The sequence below is a fragment of the Salmo salar genome, chromosome ssa01 (genome assembly GCF_905237065.1).
Source record: "Salmo salar chromosome ssa01, Ssal_v3.1, whole genome shotgun sequence".
NCBI classification, from domain to species: domain Eukaryota; kingdom Metazoa; phylum Chordata; class Actinopteri; order Salmoniformes; family Salmonidae; genus Salmo; species Salmo salar.
Window position 1 is genome coordinate 113,285,282 of NC_059442.1, and position 22,149 is coordinate 113,307,430.

The 22,149-nt window shown below is 41.4% G+C and overlaps 1 protein-coding gene across 22 annotated transcripts in view; it reads left to right on the forward strand.

Moving 5' to 3' along the window:
• Positions 1-22,149, forward strand: part of LOC106613918 (transcription factor COE3) — a 196,985-nt gene that overhangs the window by 119,735 nt on the left and 55,101 nt on the right. For 15 of the 22 annotated variants that reach the window (XM_045687599.1, XM_045687637.1, XM_045687608.1 and 12 more), the window contains exon 8: positions 7,544-7,688. In XM_045687599.1, the coding sequence (XP_045543555.1) occupies positions 7,544-7,688 (145 nt within the window). The remainder of the gene's footprint in view (positions 1-7,543; positions 7,689-22,149) is intronic. The other 7 variants (XM_045687630.1, XM_045687631.1, XM_045687632.1 and 4 more) reach the window with 1 other exon arrangement.

The following is a 22,149-nucleotide window of genomic DNA, read 5'->3' on the forward strand; positions in this document are numbered from 1 at the left end:
AAACTCTACAATAGAGACACCAGTCATGGGGAGAGAGGGAAGGAGGACTTCTCTCCTTCGTCTGACCGTTTTGCTCCAGTGTCTCACTCTAACTAATTTCCCCGCCTCCCTCAAGGTTTAAGTGGACTTAACAGCATGTCAGGGCCCTCAGCACCATTTCCACCAGGCTTTAGCTACCTCAGCACCTTGAGGAAAGTATTGTGTGTGTGTGTGTGTTAGAGAGAGGGAAAGACAGAGCCAGAGAGAGAGGGGAAGAGAAGCTGTGAGACTACCATTCAAATCACAGAGGGAGAGACTTTCCCTCAGCAGCTGTGAGCAGGCCAGTCCACCACTACAACTTCAGTTCTATTCTTGTCCCCTTAAAGGACCTTTTTCAACATGCTTTTCCATGCTCCTATTGTATCAGTCTGTTTGAACTAATATGGACAAACGTTTACTGATGTTTTGCATTTAAATGCTGAAAGGTTTGTTAAAACTACGTAGGAAAATAATGCCTTGACGTCTGTAGCTATTATCGTCATTGTCATAAAAAAAAATCTGATCGACAATTTTTTAAATAAATCTTACGCAACTCAATATTCACCCATAATTCAAAATACAGAAACAAAGTCCCCCCCTCAAAACCCAGCAAAACACCCTGTCTTCCACTTTGAGTGCTTGATGTTGAAGAAACCTTCCTCTCTTGACTTTGCTCGCCGTCTCTTCACCGCTGCTTTAAATGCCATTTCCAGAATATATTTGACAGACTCTCCCGACCATGGTGTTCCTTAGGCAAGGTCGAGCTTTCCTGCAAGCCTCCTTTCCCCACTTACTACCCACAGCTCCGTCCCAAATGTCACGCCCTATTCCCTACGTAGTGCATTACTTTTCACCAGGGTCCTATGCACTATGTTGGGAAGAGGGTGCCATTTGGGATGCTCGCTACCACGGCTCAGCTGGAAGCCAGTGAGAGCTCTATCCATCATCTCCATCCACGGCCAGGCTCTGAACCTGGACACAAGAATGGAGCCCTTTCACTCCTTTAAAAAAAACAGAGAGAGAAAAAAGAGAGAGGAGAATTCCATTGACATACCCGAGGTCAATCACCATCAGAATGAACCAGAGAGAGAGAGAGAGAGAGAGAGAGAGAGAGAGAGAGAGAGAGAGAGAGAGAGAGAGAGAGAGAGAGAGAGAGAGAGAGAGAGAGAGAGAGAGAGAGAGAGAGAGAGAGAGAGAGAGAGAGAAAGAAAGAGAGAGAGAGAGAGAGAAAGAGAGAGAGAGAGAAAGAGAGAGAGAGAGAGGGAAGGAGCTCTGAGTGAAAACACTTCACCCATTCATGCAGGGGCCTCTCCAATCCCTTCCAACCCTCCATTGACATGCTAAAACCCTCATTATCACACATTAAATGCAACTGTATAATTAGGATTGTTTACTAAATAGAAAAAAGGGAGAAGGAGGTCTGGTTGATTCTTTCAGGAGGTTTTAGGTCATCGTCTCAGTCAGATATCCTCCTCATCTATCCCTCTAGACTTCTCTAACTGTCTCTCTGAAGCCGTCACACAAACGGCAAAATAATCCCTACAGAGTGCAATAGTTTTTAGACTACGCTATGACGGAGGCTGACGGACTAATGAGAGGAAACATCTGATCAATGTGAATATCAACAGATCAATGTGAATATCAATGTGAATATCAACAGATCAATGTGAATATCAACAGATCAATGTGAATATCAACAGATCAATGTGAATATCAACAGATCAATGTGAATGTCAACAGATCAATGTGAATGTCAACAGATCAATGTGAATATCAACAGATCAATATGAATATCAATGTGAATATCAACAGATCAATATGAATATCAACAGATCAATATGAATATCAACAGATCAATATGAATATCAAAAGATCAATGTGAATATCAACAGATCAATATGAATATCAACAGAACAATATGAATATCAACAGATCAATATGAATATCAACAGATCAATATGAATATCAATGTGAATATCAACAGATCAATATGAATATCAATGTGAATATCAACAGATCAATATGAATATCAATGTGAATATCAACAGATCTGTATGAATATCAATGTGAATATCAACAGATCAATATGAATATCAACAGATCAATATGAATATCAATGTGAATATCAACAGATCTGTATGAATATCAATGTGAATATCAACAGATCAATGTGAAAATCAACAGATCAATGTGAATATCAATGTGAATATCAACATATCAATATCAATATCAACAGATCAATATGAATATCAATGTGAATATCAACAGATCAATATGAATATCAATGTGAATATCAACAGATCAATATGAATATCAATGTGAATATCAACAGATCAATGTGAATATCAACAGATCAATATGAATATCAACAGGTCAATATGAATATCAACAGATCAATGTGAATATCAACAGATCAATATGAATATCAATGTGAATATCAACAGATCAATGTGAATATCAATGTGAATTTCAACAGATCAATGTGAATATCAACAGATCAATGTCAATATCAACAGATCAATATGAAAATCAACAGATCAATGTCAATATCAACAGATCAATGTGAATATCAACAGATCAATGTGAATATCATCTGATCAATGTGAATATCAATATGAATATCAACAGATCAATATGAATATCAACAGATCAATGTGAATATCAACAGATCAATATGAATATCAACAGATCAATATGAATATCAACAGATCAATATGAATATCATCAGATCAATGTGAATATCATCTGATCAATGTGAATATCAACAGATCAATGTGAATATCAACAGATCAATGTGAATATCATCTGATCAATGTGAATATCAATATGAATATCAACAGATCAATATGAATATCAACAGATCAATGTGAATATCAACAGATCAATATGAATATCAACAGATCAATATGAATATCAATGTAAATATCAACAGATCAATGTGAATATCATCTGATCAATGTGAATATCAACAGATCAATGTGAATATCAACCGATCAATATGAATATCAATGTGAATATCAACAGATCAATGTGAATATCAATATGAATATAAACAGATCAATGTGAATATCAACAGATCAATATGAATATCAACAGATCAATATGAATATCAATGTGAATATCAACAGATCAATGTGAATATCAACAGATCAATGTGAATTTTAATATGAATATCAACAGATCAATATGAATTTCAACAGATCAATGTGAATATCAACAGATCAATGTGAATATCATCAGTTCAGTGTGAATATCAACAGATCAATATGAATATTAATATGAATATCAACAGATCAATATGAATATCAACAGATCAATGTGAATATCAATGTGAATATCAACAGATCAATGTGAATATCAATGTGAATATCAACAGATCAATGTGAATATAAATGTGAATATCAACAGATCAATGTGAATATCAATATGAATATAAACAGATCAATATGAATGTCAACAGATCAATATGAATATTAATATGAATATCAACAGATCAATATGAATATCAACAGATCAATGTGAATACCAACAGATCAATATGAATATTATTATGAATATCAACAGATCAATGTGAATATCAACAGATCAATGTGAATATCAATGTGAATATCAACAGATCAATGTGAATATCAATATGAATATAAACAGATCAATATGAATATCAACAGATCAATATGAATATCAACAGATCAATATGAATACCAATATGAATATAAACAGATCAATATGAATATCAACAGATCAATATGAATATCAACAGGTCAATATGAATATCAACAGATCAATGTGAATATCAACAGATCAATATGAATATCAATGTGAATATCAACAGATCAATGTGAATATCAATGTGAATTTCAACAGATCAATGTGAATATCAACAGATCAATGTCAATATCAACAGATCAATATGAAAATCAACAGATCAATGTCAATATCAACAGATCAATGTGAATATCAACAGATCAATGTGAATATCATCTGATCAATGTGAATATCAATATGAATATCAACAGATCAATATGAATATCAACAGATCAATGTGAATATCAACAGATCAATATGAATATCAACAGATCAATATGAATATCAACAGATCAATATGAATATCAACAGATCAATATGAATATCAATGTAAATATCAACAGATCAATGTGAATATCATCTGATCAATGTGAATATCAACAGATCAATGTGAATATCAACCGATCAATATGAATATCAATGTGAATATCAACAGATCAATGTGAATATCAATATGAATATAAACAGATCAATGTGAATATCAACAGATCAATATGAATATCAACAGATCAATATGAATATCAATATGAATATAAACAGATCAATGTGAATATCAACAGATCAATATGAATATCAATGTGAATATCAACAGATCAATGTGAATATCAACAGATCAATGTGAATTTTAATATGAATATCAACAGATCAATATGAATTTCAACAGATCAATGTGAATATCAACAGATCAATGTGAATATCATCAGTTCAGTGTGAATATCAACAGATCAATATGAATATTAATATGAATATCAACAGATCAATATGAATATCAACAGATCAATGTGAATATCAATGTGAATATCAACAGATCAATGTGAATATCAATGTGAATATCAACAGATCAATGTGAATATAAATGTGAATATCAACAGATCAATGTGAATATCAATATGAATATAAACAGATCAATATGAATGTCAACAGATCAATATGAATATTAATATGAATATCAACAGATCAATATGAATATCAACAGATCAATGTGAATACCAACAGATCAATATGAATATTATTATGAATATCAACAGATCAATGTGAATATCAATATGAATATAAACAGATCAATATGAATATCAACAGATCAATATGAATACCAATATGAATATAAACAGATCAATATGAATATCAACAGATCAATATGAATATCAACAGATCAATGTGAATATCAACAGATCAATGTGAATATCAATGTAAATATCAACAGATCAATGTGAATATCAACAGATCAATGTGAATATCATCTGATCAATGTGAATATCAACAGATCAATGTGAATATCAATATGAATATCAACAGATCAATGTGAATATCAACAGATCAATGTGAATGGAGGCTGTTAGAGTGAAGAGAGGGCAGGGGGGTGGTGAGGCGGGGCAGTGAGGCGGGTGGCTGAGAGACTGTTAATGACAGATAGACAACTGGACAGAGTCCCTTCCATAAGGTTCTCCTTCAGTGACAGAGGAACTGTAGCTAAAGCCTTGAAGAAATCCTGGCAGCCGCTTTGAGGAGGGAAAAGGATCCAAAAAAAAGGACAATGCTTTCATTCATTCAACAGGGAGAGTGGAGGAGGAGGGAGAGAGATGAGTGGCAGGTAATACATACACCCACTCCAAAATGACAAAAAAATAATATATTTTATCGGCGCGTTCACACTTGTAAATGCAATGCCTTGTTTTGACAAAACACCCCTCCCTGTCACAGCAAAGGGTAATGACGTGCTTGAAGCAAAATTGGATGTGCTTTTTTTTGTTGTTGATCTACTTTTGAGAGGACACATCCACACTTACATTGGAAGAGAGAAAACATTTAACTGCAGTGTTTATTATGCGTTAAACGAGGCCTCTCACTGTAATGTCCTGTCTAAGTACAGACTCCATTACGGTTTCTTTCATTTCCAGAGACCTCCACACTGATGATGAAGGCACACAAACAAGAAAAATATATCTATGGTTTTTAAATGTGCTTTAGTTTAGATTATTTTCTACTGATAGCTATAACGCTTTTTAAATGGGTGTTAGTTTAGAGTCTTTTTAAAGATATCTATAATGTTTTTAGTTTATATAATAGTCTTTATTTATTCCACTGTGAGAGTAGATGACCACACAGGAAGTTAGAAAAACAAGATAATATGGAAGAAAGCTATAATGTGTGTTTGTTTAAAGAGGCCTCCTAATGTAACTAGTTGTTTAGTCATAGACAGTTCTGCTTCAGGGAAGCATATAAACATGTATACTGTAAATACTCAGCTATAGCCAGGACATTAATGATGTGAGCAAAGCGAGTCAACGCGCTGGGGGAAGTAGTTATATAACCACTCTGATTTTGTTTGGCTACTTCAAGGTGTGAAGACAGACTCTTTCCTCTGATTGGTGTGCCGTAACTTTTTGTGTTAATACAATTAAACCTACAGGGACATTGTACCCACCACCAAAACTAAAGAAGACAGAGAGAGAGAGAAACAACTGCCTTTTTCCTTAACCGTTTCTTAGGAACAGAAACAATGGAGGCTGGAGTTCAGGACCTTTTATTTCACATTAAATGTGTTTTCCTTTATTGTTCAGAAGGTGCGGAGTGGTTCGTTCTCAGCCCTCTGCAGAATTATGTGGATCACTGAACAGTGGGGAAAGTCATACTAAACCCAGGAAGAATACAGTACAGTACAGTGGCTGAGGCATCTTTCTAAGGCCCCTGGGTGATCCCCTGTCCAGCTAGAATACAGTACAGTGGCTGAGGCATCTTTCTAAGGCCCCTGGGTGATCCCCTGTCCAGCTAGAATACAGTACAGTGGCTGAGGCATCTTTCTAAGGCCCCTGGGTGATCCCCTGTCCAGCTAGAATACAGTACAGTGGCTGAGGCATCTTTCTAAGGCCCCTGGGTGATCCCCTGTCCAGCTAGAATACAGTACAGTGGCTGAGGCATCTTTCTAAGGCCCCTGGGTGATCCCCTGTCCAGCTAGAATACAGTACAGTGGCTGAGGCATCTTTCTAAGGCCCCTGGGTGATCCCCTGTCCAGCTAGAATACAGTACAGTGGCTGAGGGATCTTTCTAAGGCCCCTGGGTGATCCCCTGTCCAACTCGTGTATCTTACTGTAGACAACCCATGGGGAGAGTCTAATATTAACATGTTAAACCGACAAGAGAAGAAGTACCAGTATGTTATATTTGAATGTGGCACTCATGAACTAAATATATATATATATTTAATATGTTTTAAAACTAAAATGAACATGTCTTACTGGGGTCAAGTCAGGTAGTCCCTGACTGTTTCAGTACATTTCCTTACATTTGCTGTCTCATGAACACAGTCCTGTATATTGCTGTAGACCTGAGAAAGACCTTCCTCCCATTGGCTTTGTGTGGAGGCTCAGCTTTTCCTGTTGCTACTGGACAGTGGTATAGCATGCAGTGTTACAACAGAAAGATTGAAAATCCCATGGTGATGTCATGAACCCATGACAAGTAGTGCAGCTTCAGTAGGCTGAGGTCTGGTGTTTGGAGGGCGTTTGAATGGAAACCCATGTGTTTCAAAAACCTCCAGCAAAGTCAAGGGGTTTCATCTCCTTCAAGTTGGTGGCAGCTCAGTTGTCACTAGTTTAAAGGGTCACAAAGCACTTTATGTTAATTAACAGTGTGGCAGCACAGCCAACATGACTTGTCTCCTGACACAGATACATAGACAGACTGTTTTAATGACTGGCTCCCCCTTTCACTCCTGTTGCAGGTTGTTGTATCAACAACGGTCAATGTGGACGGTCACGTCCTGGCGGTCTCAGACAACATGTTTGTCCATAACAACTCCAAGCACGGCAGAAGGGCTCGACGTCTAGACCCTTCTGAAGGTACGGACCCTCCTTATCTCTATCATGGTAGGCACATTCTACATAACTTTTATTTTGAAATACTCTCTAGTTTCCCTATGAGCACAAGACCTTGAAAAGACGTTGAAAAGACGTATTTTCGTTGTCATGTGGTCACGGGGCTTAGTTCTTTAGTTCCATATCTCTTTCCTCATGTAGCTTGTCATCTTTAGCTCCTCTGGTAGATGCTGAGATAAAGATCCTTCTGGTGTAGTTCCTTCAGATCATATCTGTCCCTTTATAGTATCACAACGTAGTTCTCTAATTCTCCATCTCTCATTGTATTTCACTAGTACATTTCATGAACACATATATATAATATTTATTATTATTATAATTATTGTTATTGCACTGTGTGAAATATGCAGTGATCTCTATTTACATATGTTTTCAAAAGGGCTCTTGCTCAATTGCTTTCTAAAATAAACATCAAATCTGCAATTGATTTGTGGTGAGATCAGGTTGTTTCTGGGTTCTGTAGTGTGAGATCAGGTTGTTACTGGGTTCTGTAGTGTGAGATCAGGTTGTTACTGGGTTCTGTAGTGTGAGATCAGGTTGTTTCTGGGTTCTGTACTGTGAGATCAGGTTGTTTCTGGGTTCTGTACTGTGAGATCAGGTTGTTACTGGGTTCTGTAGTGTGAGATCAGGTTGTTACTGGGTTCTGTAGTGTGAGATCAGGTTGTTACTGGGTTCTGTAGTGAGATCAGGTTGTTTCTGGGTTCTGTAGTGTGAGATCAGGTTGTTACTGGGTTCTGTAGTGTGAGATCAGGTTGTTACTGGGTTCTGTAGTGTGAGATCAGGTTGTTACTGGGTTCTGTAGTGTGAGATCAGGTTGTTTCTGGGTTCTGTAGTGTGAGATCAGGTTGTTACTGGGTTCTGTAGTGTGAGATCAGGTTGTTTCTGGGTTCTGTACTGTGAGATCAGGTTGTTTCTGGGTTCTGTAGTGTGAGATCAGGTTGTTACTGGGTTCTGTAGTGTGAGATCAGGTTGTTTCTGGGTTCTGTAGTGTGAGATCAGGTTGTTACTGGGTTCTGTAGTGTGAGATCAGGTTGTTTCTGGGTTCTGTAGTGTGAGATCAGGTTGTTACTGGGTTCTGTACTGTGAGATCAGGTTGTTACTGGGTTCTGTAGTGTGATATCAGGTTGTTACTGGGTTCTGTACTGTGAGATCAGGTTGTTGTTACTGGGTTCTGTAGTGTGAGATCAGGTTGTTACTGGGTTCTGTAGTGTGATATCAGGTTGTTCCTGGGTTCTGTAGTGTGATATCAGGTTGTTACTGGGTTCTGTACTGAGATCAGGTTGTTTCTGGGTTCTGTAGTGTGAGATCAGGTTGTTTCTGGGTTCTGTAGTGTGAGATCAGGTTGTTACTGGGTTCTGTAGTGTGAGATCAGGTTGTTACTGGGTTCTGTAGTGTGATATCAGGTTGTTACTGGGTTCTGTAGTGTGAGATCAGGTTGTTACTGGGTTCTGTAGTGTGAGATCAGGTTGTTACTGGGTTCTGTAGTGTGAGATCAGGTTGTTACTGGGTTCTGTAGTGTGAGATCAGGTTGTTTCTGGGTTCTGTAGTGTGAGATCAGGTTGTTACTGGGTTCTGTAGTGTGAGATCAGGTTGTTACTGGGTTCTGTAGTGTGAGATCAGGTTGTTACTGGGTTCTGTAGTGTGAGATCAGGTTGTTTCTGGGTTCTGTAGTGTGAGATCAGGTTGTTTCTGGGTTCTGTAGTGAGATCAGGTTGTTACTGGGTTCTGTAGTGTGATATCAGGTTGTTCCTGGGTTCTGTAGTGTGAGATCAGGTTGTTTCTGGGTTCTGTAGTGTGATATCAGGTTGTTACTGGGTTCTGTACTGTGAGATCAGGTTGTTGTTACTGGGTTCTGTAGTGTGAGATCAGGTTGTTACTGGGTTCTGTAGTGTGAGATCAGGTTGTTACTGGGTTCTGTAGTGTGAGATCAGGTTGTTACTGGGTTCTGTAGTGTGAGATCAGGTTGTTACTGGGTTCTGTAGTGTGAGATCAGGTTGTTACTGGGTTCTGTAGTGTGATATCAGGTTGTTCCTGGGTTCTGTAGTGTGAGATCAGGTTGTTTCTGGGTTCTGTAGTGAGATCAGGTTGTTACTGGGTTCTGTAGTGTGAGATCAGGTTGTTGTTACTGGGTTCTGTAGTGTGAGATCAGGTTGTTACTGGGTTCTGTAGTGTGAGATCAGGTTGTTACTGGGTTCTGTAGTGTGAGATCAGGTTGTTGTTACTGGGTTCTGTAGTGTGAGATCAGGTTGTTACTGGGTTCTGTAGTGTGAGATCAGGTTGTTGTTACTGGGTTCTGTAGTGTGAGATCAGGTTGTTTCTGGGTTCTGTAGTGTGAGATCAGGTTGTTTCTGGGTTCTGTAGTGTGAGATCAGGTTGTTACTGGGTTCTGTAGTGTGAGATCAGGTTGTTTCTGGGTTCTGTAGTGTGAGATCAGGTTGTTACTGGGTTCTGTAGTGTGAGATCAGGTTGTTACTGGGTTCTGTAGTGTGAGATCAGGTTGTTTCTGGGTTCTGTACTGTGAGATCAGGTTGTTACTGGGTTCTGTAGTGTGAGATCAGGTTGTTTCTGGGTTCTGTACTGTGAGATCAGGTTGTTACTGGGTTCTGTAGTGTGAGATCAGGTTGTTTCTGGGTTCTGTAGTGTGAGATCAGGTTGTTACTGGGTTCTGTACTGTGAGATCAGGTTGTTTCTGGGTTCTGTAGTGTGAGATCAGGTTGTTTCTGGGTTCTGTAGTGTGAGATCAGGTTGTTTCTGGGTTCTGTAGTGTGAGATCAGGTTGTTTCTGGGTTCTGTAGTGTGAGATCAGGTTGTTACTGGGTTCTGTAGTGTGAGATCAGGTTGTTTCTGGGTTCTGTAGTGTGAGATCAGGTTGTTTCTGGGTTCTGTAGTGTGAGATCAGGTTGTTACTGGGTTCTGTAGTGTGAGATCAGGTTGTTACTGGGTTCTGTAGTGTGAGATCAGGTTGTTTCTGGGTTCTGTAGTGTGAGATCAGGTTGTTACTGGGTTCTGTAGTGTGAGATCAGGTTGTTTCTGGGTTCTGTAGTGTGAGATCAGGTTGTTACTGGGTTCTGTAGTGTGAGATCAGGTTGTTTCTGGGTTCTGTAGTGTGAGATCAGGTTGTTACTGGGTTCTGTAGTGTGAGATCAGGTTGTTTCTGGGTTCTGTAGTGTGAGATCAGGTTGTTTCTGGGTTCTGTAGTGTGAGATCAGGTTGTTTCTGGGTTCTGTACTGTGAGATCAGGTTGTTACTGGGTTCTGTACTGTGAGATCAGGTTGTTTCTGGGTTCTGTAGTGTGAGATCAGGTTGTTACTGGGTTCTGTAGTGTGAGATCAGGTTGTTACTGGGTTCTGTAGTGTGAGATCAGGTTGTTTCTGGGTTCTGTAGTGTGAGATCAGGTTGTTACTGGGTTCTGTAGTGAGATCAGGTTGTTACTGGGTTCTGTAGTGAGATCAGGTTGTTTCTGGGTTCTGTAGTGAGATCAGGTTGTTACTGGGTTCTGTAGTGTGAGATCAGGTTGTTACTGGGTTCTGTAGTGTGAGATCAGGTTGTTACTGGGTTCTGTAGTGTGAGATCAGGTTGTTACTGGGTTCTGTAGTGTGAGATCAGGTTGTTTCTGGGTTCTGTACTGTGAGATCAGGTTGTTACTGGGTTCTGTAGTGTGAGATCAGGTTGTTTCTGGGTTCTGTAGTGTGAGATCAGGTTGTTTCTGGGTTCTGTAGTGTGAGATCAGGTTGTTTCTGGGTTCTGTAGTGTGAGATCAGGTTGTTCCTGGGTTCTGTAGTGTGAGATCAGGTTGTTTCTGGGTTCTGTAGTGTGAGATCAGGTTGTTCCTGGGTTCTGTAGTGTGAGATCAGGTTGTTTCTGGGTTCTGTAGTGTGAGATCAGGTTGTTACTGGGTTCTGTAGTGTGAGATCAGGTTGTTACTGGGTTCTGTAGTGTGAGATCAGGTTGTTTCTGGGTTCTGTAGTGTGAGATCAGGTTGTTTCTGGGTTCTGTAGTGTGAGATCAGGTTGTTACTGGGTTCTGTACTGTGAGATCAGGTTGTTTCTGGGTTCTGTAGTGTGAGATCAGGTTGTTTCTGGGTTCTGTAGTGTGAGATCAGGTTGTTGTTACTGGGTTCTGTAGTGTGAGATCAGGTTGTTTCTGGGTTCTGTAGTGTGAGATCAGGTTGTTACTGGGTTCTGTACTGTGAGATCAGGTTGTTTCTGGGTTCTGTAGTGTGAGATCAGGTTGTTTCTGGGTTCTGTAGTGTGAGATCAGGTTGTTCCTGGGTTCTGTACTGTGAGATCAGGTTGTTTCTGGGTTCTGTAGTGTGAGATCAGGTTGTTTCTGGGTTCTGTAGTGTGAGATCAGGTTGTTACTGGGTTCTGTAGTGTGAGATCAGGTTGTTACTGGGTTCTGTAGTGTGAGATCAGGTTGTTCCTGGGTTCTGTAGTGTGAGATCAGGTTGTTTCTGGGTTCTGTAGTGTGAGATCAGGTTGTTACTGGGTTCTGTAGTGTGAGATCAGGTTGTTTCTGCGTTCTGTAGTGTGAGATCAGGTTGTTACTGGGTTCTGTAGTGTGAGATCAGGTTGTTCCTGGGTTCTGTAGTGTGAGATCAGGTTGTTTCTGGGTTCTGTAGATCCTTATTGAAGCACTACTGTAGTGTCGTACTCATCAGTCAGAAAACCAGCACAGCTGTCTCCACATCAGAAGATTGACTGATTGGCTGCTCTGCTGAAAAAGGGAAAAAGAGAGAAAAATACATTCGGAGCAGCAAAGTCTGGGAAATATAAATGCAGGAAGGACAGAGTTCAACCTTCTAGCCTTCCTGTTGGACTCAGTTCAGTTCAAACACTCTGGAAAACGTGACCTTGTCAAACGTGTATTAGCTAGTCATCACTGGCAAGTACAAGTGGCTTGTATGTATAATATTGTGTTACCCAGACCTGTAATAGCATGAGCGCTTTCGGTCTTAATTAGGCAGTAATTATCATAACGCTATCAAAACACTAGTGTTTTAATAATGCAACAGGAAAGGCAAAGCAAAGGCGTTATATCAATGAAATGAACTATATCAACCCCCAAAACTCTGCAGGGGAAGGAAAGGACTGTGGTTTTTTGGGGGGGGGGTTCTTTACTAATGACAAAACGGGCAGAGAAAGACAATCTAATAATTGATGGTTAGCCCTAAGCTGTGAAGTCGTTACGGCCCGTGACGTATTGTTTGTCTCTCTCTCTCTCCGTATCCACGGGATAGAAGGCGTGTTTTGCTTAGCAACCGGCTTTAATTAGGAGAGCAATTAAAGAGGTTGAGCCCCCCCCCCTCCCCTCCCCTCTACCGTGGGTCTCCCCCTGTCTGAGGGGGTCCTGCGGGACAGGGGAACTGGCGTCTGCACAGCCTACTCACCCAACCCAACAACCACTGAAGCATCTCATCATCAAAAGACCCTATGTGCAGCAGAGCTCCTGTCCTTATGAATCTGGATTTGGACTGGTGGTAGTCAGATGATCCATCTCCTAATCTGGAGTGTATCTCCTCCACCTTCCCTTTATTAAGTGAAGACCACACAGATCTATAACGTGTGTATGGATTGTGTTAGAGGGCAGACATGGCTGGGTAGAATGGTACATTTAGTGAAGAAACAATTCTAACATTTGAAACGCAGTCTCATATCACAGAGTCAAATCTCAGATTACTGATATTTTATTGTCTACCCATAGAGAGAGAGAGGTAGATGTAGAGAGACAGACAGACAGACAGACAAGACAGACAAGACAGACAAGACAGACAGACAGACAGACAGACAGACAGACAGACAGACAGACAGACAGACAGACAGACAGACAGACAGACAGACAGACAGACAGACAGACAGACAGACAGACAGACTGTGTGATCAGCAGCAGGATATACAGTCATAAGGTATAGTCCATGTTAACTATGCTTTGATTGGCTACAAAGTCTGTACAGGAATACCTATATACTCTGTTTATCTCCAATTCTGCCTCACTACTACAACCTATTATCTACATTTATAACATCAGCTGAATATAATGTATTCCAGGTGATGGTATAATGATTCCCTCCACCCACTCTATCCCCCCCCACACCCCCCACCCTTACTCTCTCACCTCCACGTGTTCCTCAGTTCATAAATGAGCCTGTAGTCGTCAGTAAGGGGTGTGTAAAGAGCGTCTCAGCGATCCTCGTCTGTGTCTACGCTCTACCGTGTGTGTGTCGTACTCAGCGACCCGGCTCTCCTGGAGGCCTGCAGCGTGGATCTGATTTGCATGCCAAGTGGCTGTAACGCTGTTAGGTTGATGCAATAAAGACAAGCGGATCCAGGCTGCAAGGCTTTAGCCAGTAAAGAGGAGCAGATGGCCCTAGGAGAGGTAAAAGGTATAATCCCATCAGCAGCAGTATCAACCTGCCATCTGGAGAACACCAACACAATTACAAGACATTTTTAGCAGGCAGAACAAAGGAAGTCCTCAGTACGTACAGCACAGCAGGCAAGATGAGACCTGTTGGAGTGTCGCAATACTGGAGGGATGAGGAGGAAGGTGACTAAAGACTGTGTCCCAAATGCCATCCTATTTTATATGAAGGGCACTACTACCCCATAGGCCCTGGTCAAAAGTAGGGCACTATATGGTGCCATTTGGGATGTACACTAACACAGTGCCATGTTGCCTTGGAGAGAGGAATGCTGATTAGAGCTTCACACTGCGAGGCAGGAGCTGAACGCAGAGAGAAGTACGAACCCAACGCCTTTGTTCAGTAAACAAGACACAGGGGGACGTGGGGAGGTGAGCTGGGAGGCCTGGTAGGTTGTGGGTAGTCAACACCAGACACAGGGGGACGTGGGGAGGTGAGCTGGGAGGCCTGGTAGGTTGTGGGTAGTCAACACCAGACACAGGGGGACGTGGGGAGGTGAGCTGGGAGGCCTGGTAGGTTGTGGGTAGTCAACACCAGACACAGGGGGACGTGGGGAGGTGAGCTGGGAGGCCTGGTAGGTTGTGGGTAGTCAACACCAGACACAGGGGGACGTGGGGAGGTGAGCTGGGAGGCCTGGTAGGTTGTGGGTAGTCAGTACCAGACACAGGGGGACGTGGGGAGGTGAGCTGAGAGGCCTGGTAGGTTGTGGGTAGTCAGTACCAGACACAGGGGGACGTGGGGAGGTGAGCTGGGAGGCCTGGTAGGTTGTGGGTAGTCAGTACCAGACACAGGGGGACGTGGGGAGGTGAGCTGAGAGGCCTGGTAGGTTGTGGGTAGTCAGTACCAGACACAGGGGGACGTGGGGAGGTGAGCTGGGAGGCCTGGTAGGTTGTGGGTAGTCAGTACCAGACACAGGGGGACGTGGGGAGGTGAGCTGGGAGGCCTGGTAGGTTGTGGGTAGTCAACACCAGACACAGGGGGACGTGGGGAGGTGAGCTGGGAGGCCTGGTAGGTTGTGGGTAGTCAACACCAGACACAGGGGGACGTGGGGAGGTGAGCTGGGAGGCCTGGTAGGTTGTGGGTAGTCAGTACCAAATCTTTCTCTCGGCTCTCTCTCTTCCTCTCTTGGCTCCTTGTTGACTGTCCACTTGAAGCACAACAAAGCCAGAGATTCGTTGGAGTGTGACAAGTGATGTTGAGACAAGACACATGCAGGCGCCGAACCGCTTCTAGAAGACTTGGCATTATGAGAAAAATCACCAGAGAGCTGGCAAGCAGGGAGGAAGTGATGTGTTAGTCGTTAGTTAGTCGTTAGTTAGTCGTTAGTTAGTCGTTAGTTAGTCGTTAGCTAGTCGTTAGTTAGTTGTTAGTTAGTTGTTATTTAGTCGTTAGTTAGTTGTTAGCTAGTCGTTAGTTAGTCATTAGTTAGTTGTTAGTTAGTCATTAGTTAGTCGTTAGCTAGTCATTAGTTAGTCATTAGTTAGTCATTAGTTAGTTGTTAGTTAGTCATTAGTTAGTCGTTAGTTAGTCGTTAGTTAGTCGTTAGTTAGTCATTAGTTAGTTGTTAGTTAGTCATTAGTTAGTCATTAGTTAGTTGTTAGTTAGTCGTTAGTTAGTCATTAGTTAGTTGTTAGTTAGTCATTAGTTAGTCATTAGTTAGTTGTTAGTTAGTCGTTAGTTAGTCGTTAGTTAGTCATTAGTTAGTTGTTAGTTAGTCATTAGTTAGTCGTTAGTTAGTCATTAGTTAGTTGTTAGTTAGTCATTAGTTAGTCATTAGTTAGTTGTTAGTTAGTCATTAGTTAGTTGTTAGCTAGTCGTTAGTTAGTCATTAGTTAGTCGTTAGTTAGTCGTTAGTTAGTCATTAGTTAGTTGTTAGCTAGTCGTTAGTTAGTCGTTAGTTAGTCGTTAGTTAGTTGTTAGTTAGTCATTAGTTAGTCGTTAGTTAGTCATTAGTTAGTTGTTAGTTAGTCATTAGTTAGTCGTTAGCTAGTCATTAGTTAGTCGTTAGCTAGTCATTAGTTAGTCGTTAGCTAGTCATTAGTTAGTTGTTAGTTAGTCATTAGTTAGTCGTTAGCTAGTCATTAGTTAGTCATTAGTTAGTCGTTAGCTAGTGAATAATACAATAAAATATCCCAATACTGACATAAAAATGTAGAGGAAAACATTTGATGAATATTGTTTAATATATTATATAGTAAATATAGGTCCGTTATGATTTTTAAATAATATTTACAAAATTAATATAGCAATCCAACTAATTAGAATAATGCTAAGTTGTACCTAGCCTGCTATTCCTGTATGTTGGGTGAACTTGGCTTCAGAACAACCTACCTAGCCTCGTATTCCTGTATGTTGGGTGAACTTGGCTTCAGAACAACCTACCTAGCCTGGTATTCCTGTATGGTGGGTGAACTTGGATTCAGAACAGCCTACCTAGCCTGGTATACCTGTATGTTGGGTGAACTTGGCTTCAGAACAGCCTACCTAGCCTGGTATTCCTGTATGTTGGGTGAACTTGGCTTCAGAACAGCCTACCTAGCCTGGTATTCCTGTATGGTGGGTGAACTTGGCTTCAGAACAGCCTACCTAGCCTGGTATTCCTGTATGTTGGGTGAACTTGGCTTCAGAACAGCCTACCTAGCCTGGTATTCCTGTATGGTGGGTGAACTTGGCTTCAGAACAGCCTACCTAGCCTGGTATTCCTGTATGGTGGGTGAACTTGGCTTCAGAACAGCCTACCTAGCCTGGTATTCCTGTATGTTGGGTGAACTTGGCTTCAGAACAGCCTACCTAGCCTGGTATTCCTGTATGGTGGGTGAACTTGGCTTCATAACATCCTTCACCAGTCTGGTCCTGTTCCAGCCCGTCCGTCTCTCCTTCTCTCTCTCGCTGGCTGGCTGCGTACGTCTGCTCTCTCCAATTTCCATCATCTGCTTGAGCGCATTGTGCACGTATATCATTAGATGGCTAACGCTGTCTGTGTAATTTGGTTTGCCATGCTCCCCATTGAACACATGTCCCCCCCTTCTATATGTGCATTGAAAATGCATGCTAATCACGGGCAGAATGGAGGTGGCTCATGCACGGTTCGGTTTAGAGCAGCCCGGCCCCCCAGCCTCGGCCCCCGTCTCTCCCGTCTCCACGCTAGGCACCAAAGGTGGAAGCATTGAGAAATTCGAGTCGGTGTGTGTGTGTGTGTGTGTGTGTGTGTGTGTGTGTGTGTGTGTGGCTGTCTGAAGCCCCAGCTGCCAGCCAGCCCCTCCTGTGCCTCTGCTCTGCCCAGTCCACCCCCCACCCCCACCCAGCCTCTTCTCCCTAACCCCCAACCTGCCTCCCTTTAGCCCCCCCAACAACCCCCCACCACAACCCACCCTTCCTTCCTTCCTTCCTTCCTTCCTTCCTTCCTTCCTTCCTTCCTTCCTTCCTTCCTTCCTTCCTTCCTTCCTTCCTTCCTTCCTTCCTTCTGTCCGTCCCTCCGTCCCTCCCTCTCACCTACAGAAAGTACATTTGTTTACTGTAATTTTTGGTGAATTATTTGCTATAATTGGCTTCGCTGATGAAGGTCAGTCCCTTTGAGGAGTCTTGTCTGTCTTTAGAGAGTTGATGCTTTTTCAAACGCTCCTGCCTGCAATTAAGAAAAGCAAATGTCACTCGCAAGCCTCAGAAATGAAAATTTGTATGAACTTATTAGCATGGAGTCAACAGTGCCAGTTAAGGGCAGCCCTCCCTCCCTCCCTCTCTCTCTCTCTCTCTCTCTCTCTCTCCCTCTCTCCCTCTCCCTCTCTCCCCTCTCCCCTCTCGCCCTCTCCCCTCCATCTCCCTCCTCCCTCCTCCCTCCCTCCCTCCCTCCCTCCCTCCCTCCCTCCCTCCTGTGGCGGTGTGTGCTGTGGGCTCATGGCCCCTCTGCTACACAGGGAGATGCTCGTGGAATGAGCAAATACAACCTCGGCTGGTCCAACATTAAAGCAAACAAAGACTGGAGCCTTGTCTGGAGTGTAGAACACAACAATACCTAATGGTGATTAACCTGGCTGGCTGACAGAGAGCTAGCTGAGGGAAAGAGAGGGGGAAATCAATGCATGATGGCAATGATTATATAGCCTCATTATTGATCATATGTACGCCTTATAATTATAACCCATTATTATATCAGTATTTTGTCATTTATATTTTTATTAACAGATATATACAAAAAAAATCCACATATTTTTTTTAACATACATTCGTTTTTGTGCTGCTTTTATATAAACTGAATTACAATATTGCAATGATAGAAACATTGGTGTTACTGTGGTAGCTATTATAAACTCAGACATCTTAGCTATAACAAGGATGTTACAGTGGTACAGGATGATAGCTGGTATAAACTCAGACATCTTAGTTATAACTACCCCAATTACACTAAAAGGTTCTACAGATTACAAAACATCCTTTTGTGAATTATTTAAAAGGTTTTGTGGCTTTACAGTCAAAAGCACCTTTCCATTGTCTCTCCTTCTATCCCCGGTCAACAATAATAAGAGAGATGGACAGAAAAATAAAACACATTTAAAATGAAAGAGCAGTTAATGTAGAGGGTGGAGGAGTGAGAGTGGGGGAGGAAATACATTACTGTTAGTCACCTCCCTCCCACTGACCGTTTAGCATCAGGAAATAGAGTTGGAGAACTGAGCGTTAATAGACAAAGTGTACATCTTTATAGTGTCTAGTCTCTTTGTAGCAGAATCTGCATTCAGAATCCTCATCAAAGTGAGGCCAGTGGAAGGCTGGGTGTAGAAGAAGGTGTGATAAAAGAGAGAGAGAGAGAGAGAGAGAGAACATTCAAACGGGGGGCTGGGACGCTCTCTGTCCCTGACTGTTTGCCTCAGTGATGGCTACTGGTGGTCCTGAGCTTGCTAGCACTCCTGTAACGATTCTGACATTTTTTCAATATTAACTACCTGTCAAAGGTTTTTTTCTATTTTTTTTTTACTATTTTCTACATTGTAGAATAATAGTGAAGACATCAAAACTATGAAATAACACATTGCAATTATGTAGTAACCAAAAAAGTGTTAAACAAATCAAAATATATTTTATGATCGACATTCTTCAAATAGCCACCCTTTGCCTTGATGACAGCTTTGCAAACTCTTGCCATTCTCTCAACCAGCTTCATTTGGTATTCACCTGGAATGCATTTCAATTAACAGGTGTGCCTTCTTAAAAGTTACTTTGTGGAATTTCTTTCCTTCTTAATGTGTTTGAGCCAATCAGTTGTGTTGTAACAATGGGGTTATAGAGAAGATAGCCCTATCTGGTAAAAGACCAAGTCCATATTATAGCAAGAACAGCTCAAATAAGCAAAGAAAAATGACAGTCCATCATTACTTTAAGACATGATTTAAGCCCACTAGAAAGTGTGTGCCCTCAGGCTTGGAGGGAAGCAAAAGTCATTCAGCTACCTAAGAATAGTAAATCCCCCTTTACTGGCTCAAATAGCCGACCAATCAGCCTGTTTCCAACCCTTAGTAAACTTTTGGAAAAAGTATTGTTTGATCAGATACAATGCTATTTCACAGTAAACAAATTGACAACAGACTTTCAGCATGCCTATAGAGAAGGACAACAAGCACAGCACTTGCACAAATGACTGATGATTGGCTTAGAGGAATTGATGACAAAAATATTGTGAGGGCTGTTTTGTTAGACTTCAGTGCGGCCTTGGACATTATCCATCATGGTCTGCTGCTGGTAAAACTTATGTGTTATGGCTTTACACCCCCTGCTATATTGTGGATAAAGAGTTACCTGTCTAACCTCTATGGGCTAGGTGGGACGCTTGCGTCCCACCTACTCAACAGCCAGTGTAATCCCGTGGCGCGATATTCAAATACCTCAAAAATGCAAAAACTTCAATTTTTCAAACATATGACTATTTTACACCATTTTAAAGACTCTCGTTAATCTAACCACACTGTCCGATTTCAAAAAGGCTTTACAACGAAAGCAAAACATTAGATTATGTCAGCAGAGTACCCAGCCAGAAATAATCAGACACCCATTTTTCAAGCTAGCATATAATGTCACATAAACCCAAACCACAGCTAAATGCAGCACTAACCTTTGATGATCTTCATCAGATGACAACCCTAGGACATTATGTTATACAATACATGCATGTTTTGTTCAATCAAGTTCATATTTATATCAAAAACCAGCTTTTTACATTAGCATGTGACTAGCATGTGACTAGCATTCCGACCGAACACTGCCGGTGAATTTACTAAATTACTCACGATAAACGTTCACAAAAAACATAACAATTATTTTAAGAATTATAGATACAGAACTCCTCTATGCACTCGATATGTCCGATTTTAAAATAGCTTTTCGGTGAAAGCACATTTTGCAATATTCTAAGTAGATAGCCTGGCATCACAGGGCTAGCTATTTAGACACCCAGCAAGTTTAGCACTCACCAAAGTCAGATTTACTATAAGAAAAATGTTATTACCTTTGCTGTCCTTCATCAGACTGCACTCCCAGGACTTCTACTTCAATAACAAATGTTGGTTTGGTCCCAAATAATCCATTGTTATATCCAAATAGCACCGTTTTGTTCGTGCGTTCAAGACACTATCCGAAAGGGTAAATAAGGGTTACGAGCATGGCGCATTTCGTGAGAAAATTCTAAATATTCCATTACCGTACTTCGAAGCATGTCAACCGCTGTTTAAAATCAATTTTTATGCAATTTTTCTCGTAAAAAAGCGATAATATTCTGACCGGGAAATCGTTTTTTATTACAAAGAGAGTGAAAGTAAAAGCATGCTATCCCCTCATGCACGAGCCTCAGTCTAATGGCCCTCTGATAGAGCACTTGCCAAACGCGCTAATGTGTTTCAGCCTGGGGATGGAATTACATCGTTCAGCTTTTTCCCGCCTTCTGAGAGCCCATGGGAGCCGTAGGAAGTGTCACGTCATGCCAGAGATCCCCTGTATTTGTTAGAGATGATCAAGGAGGGCAAGAAATGGTCAGACAGGCCACTTCCTGTAAGGAATCTTCTCAGGTTTTGGCCTGCCAAATGAGTTCTGTTATACTCACAGACACCATTCAAACAGTTTTAGAAACTTTAGGGTGTTTTCTATCCAAAGCCAATAATTATATGCATATTCTAGTTACTGGGCAGGAGTAGTAACCAGATTAAATCGGGTACGTTTTTTATCCGGCCATGCAAATACTGCCCCCTAGCCCCAACAGGCTAACAGAACACAGAGGGTGTTCTTTAGTGGAAGCATCTCCAACATAATCTAGGTAGAATCAGGAATTCCCCAAGGCAGCTGTCTAGGCTCATTACTTTTTTCAATCTTTACTAATGAATTGCCACTGGCTTTGAGGAAAGCCAGAGTGTCTATGTATGTGGATGACTCAACACTATACACGTCAGCTACTACAGCGACTGAAATGACTGCAACACGTAACAAAGAGTTGCAGTTAGTTTCAGAGTGGGGGGCAAGGAATAAGTTAGCGCTAAATATTTCTAAAACTAATAGCATTGTATTTGGGACAAATCATTCACTAAACCCTAAACCTCAACTAAATCTTGTAATAAATAATGTGGAAATTGAGCAAGTTGAGGTGAGTAAACGGCTTGGAGTTACCCTGGATTGTAAACTGTCATGGTCAAAACATATTGATACAACAGTAGCTAAAATGGGGGGAAGTATGTCCATGATAAGGCGCTGCTCTACCTTCTTTAACAGCACTATCAACAAGGCAGGTCCTACAGGCCCTAGTGTTGTCACACCTTGACTACTGTTCAGTCGTGTGGTCAGGTGCCACAAAAAAGGACTTAGGAAAATTGCAATTGGCTCAGAACAGGGCAGCACGGCTGGCTCAGAACAGGGCAGCACGGCTGGCTCAGAACAGGGCAGCACGGCTGGCTCAGAACAGGGCAGCACGGCTGGCCCTTGGATGTACAGAGAGCTGATATTAGTAATATGCATGTCAATTTCTCCTGGCTCAAAGTGGAGGAGAGATTCACTTCA